Source organism: Pediculus humanus, genomic scaffold (assembly GCF_000006295.1).
Source record: "Pediculus humanus corporis 1103172108259 genomic scaffold, whole genome shotgun sequence".
Lineage (NCBI taxonomy): Eukaryota > Metazoa > Arthropoda > Insecta > Psocodea > Pediculidae > Pediculus > Pediculus humanus.
This window is the reverse complement of record NW_002987828.1, coordinates 44,486-45,876: the sequence shown is the minus strand read 5'-3', so window position 1 is coordinate 45,876 and position 1,391 is coordinate 44,486. Positions and strand designations below refer to the sequence as shown.

General features: G+C 27.9%; 1 protein-coding gene across 1 annotated transcript in view; it reads right to left on the bottom strand.

Annotated features, from left to right (window-relative positions):
- The window catches only part of Phum_PHUM489430 (uncharacterized protein), a gene marked incomplete at both ends in the record, with an annotated part of 4,398 nt that extends 3,268 nt beyond the window's left edge, over positions 1-1,130 (bottom strand). Inside the window, 2 exons of the mRNA XM_002430487.1 lie at positions 191-393; positions 995-1,130. Of these exons, the coding sequence (XP_002430532.1) occupies positions 191-393; positions 995-1,130 (339 nt within the window). The remainder of the gene's footprint in view (positions 1-190; positions 394-994) is intronic.
- Between the last annotated feature and the right edge of the window lie 261 nt (positions 1,131-1,391).

Here is a 1,391-nt window from a genome sequence, read left to right as displayed (position 1 = left end):
TGATGATGACTCTATATCATTTCACTTCAAGTGTTTACAATTCAGCGAACATATAGAACTGGTAAAATTTACACTTGGTTGAATCTCGTTCTAAGACTCTTGAGCAACGAATTGTGCAACAACCAACAACCGACAACAACCAACAACCAACGAACGGACGGACAATACGAATGAAAATTTCAATACTTACAGGATCGGATGATAATCCTCGTCTTTCGCAAAGTATATTAACATAAACAGAAGAAGGACCGATGATACCTTCTTTATCTAATTGTCTAACGAGTGTTAAATTTTTCGATCCTTTTGCTATTTTTACCGGACTGTCGGGCCTTTGAAGTTTTAACGTTATATCTCCAAATTGTTCAGATGGATTACCAAACACTTTAAGAACACCTACAAAACGCAAAATTTCAAAAACATATCAGAATCTCGCGATAATCCGCGTTAAAAATAATCAACGATCGATTTATCGAAAACTACGATATATCGAATCTCTCGAATCTTTATTATTGTGTAATAAATTATTGTAATTCAATCAATTCTTATTATTATTATTATTATTTTAAATGAGGATGTACGGATGAAAGATTTACATCAATGAATGGATTACAAATCTATGGACGATAATAATAATAATAATAATAATAATAATAATAATAAAACAATAAGAATCAATTTTTAATTTGAATGAGAAAGAGAAAAACGTTTCGTTGTTTGTTTGTTTGTTTGTTTGTTTCATTCATTCATTCATTACGTAATTAATTAAATTTAAATAAAATAATAAAAAAAAAAATTGATTCGAGATATCGATCGATCGATAGTCGTATCGATAAAATTTTCTTTTTCTGTTCGCGAGGGAAAGTTTATTAAAAAAAAAAAAAAAACGAGAATCGATGAGATTTACCCTCGAGTTATTTATAATAATTTAATTTTTATAAATCGATCGAGTTCGATTCGAGTTTTTTTTTATCGTTCAATATCAATAAATAAATACCTATTATTGAATTAACTGGAAGACTTTCGCTAACGAAAAAACTTTCCGATGATCCGCCATTTTCTAAAAAACATCTATTATCCGATTTTGTTAAATGTAAAAATGTTATCATCATTACAAAATGGTTTAAAATCATTTTCGACGTCCAACATTGTTTAATTCTGGAATTAAAAAAAAAAAAAAAAAAAAAAAAGGTATTATCGTACCTGAAAAAAAAAAGGGAAAATGGGGAAAAAATGGGATAAAAATATGGAGAAAGTATTTTTTTAAAAATGAATTGATAAGGTTTATCAGGTTCATGATTTTTTTTTTTTGTAAAAATTGATAAATGTGATAGATATGTGTGAAAGGGTTTCACCAAACCTACCTGACCTTTAACCTTTGTACAAAGTTCACT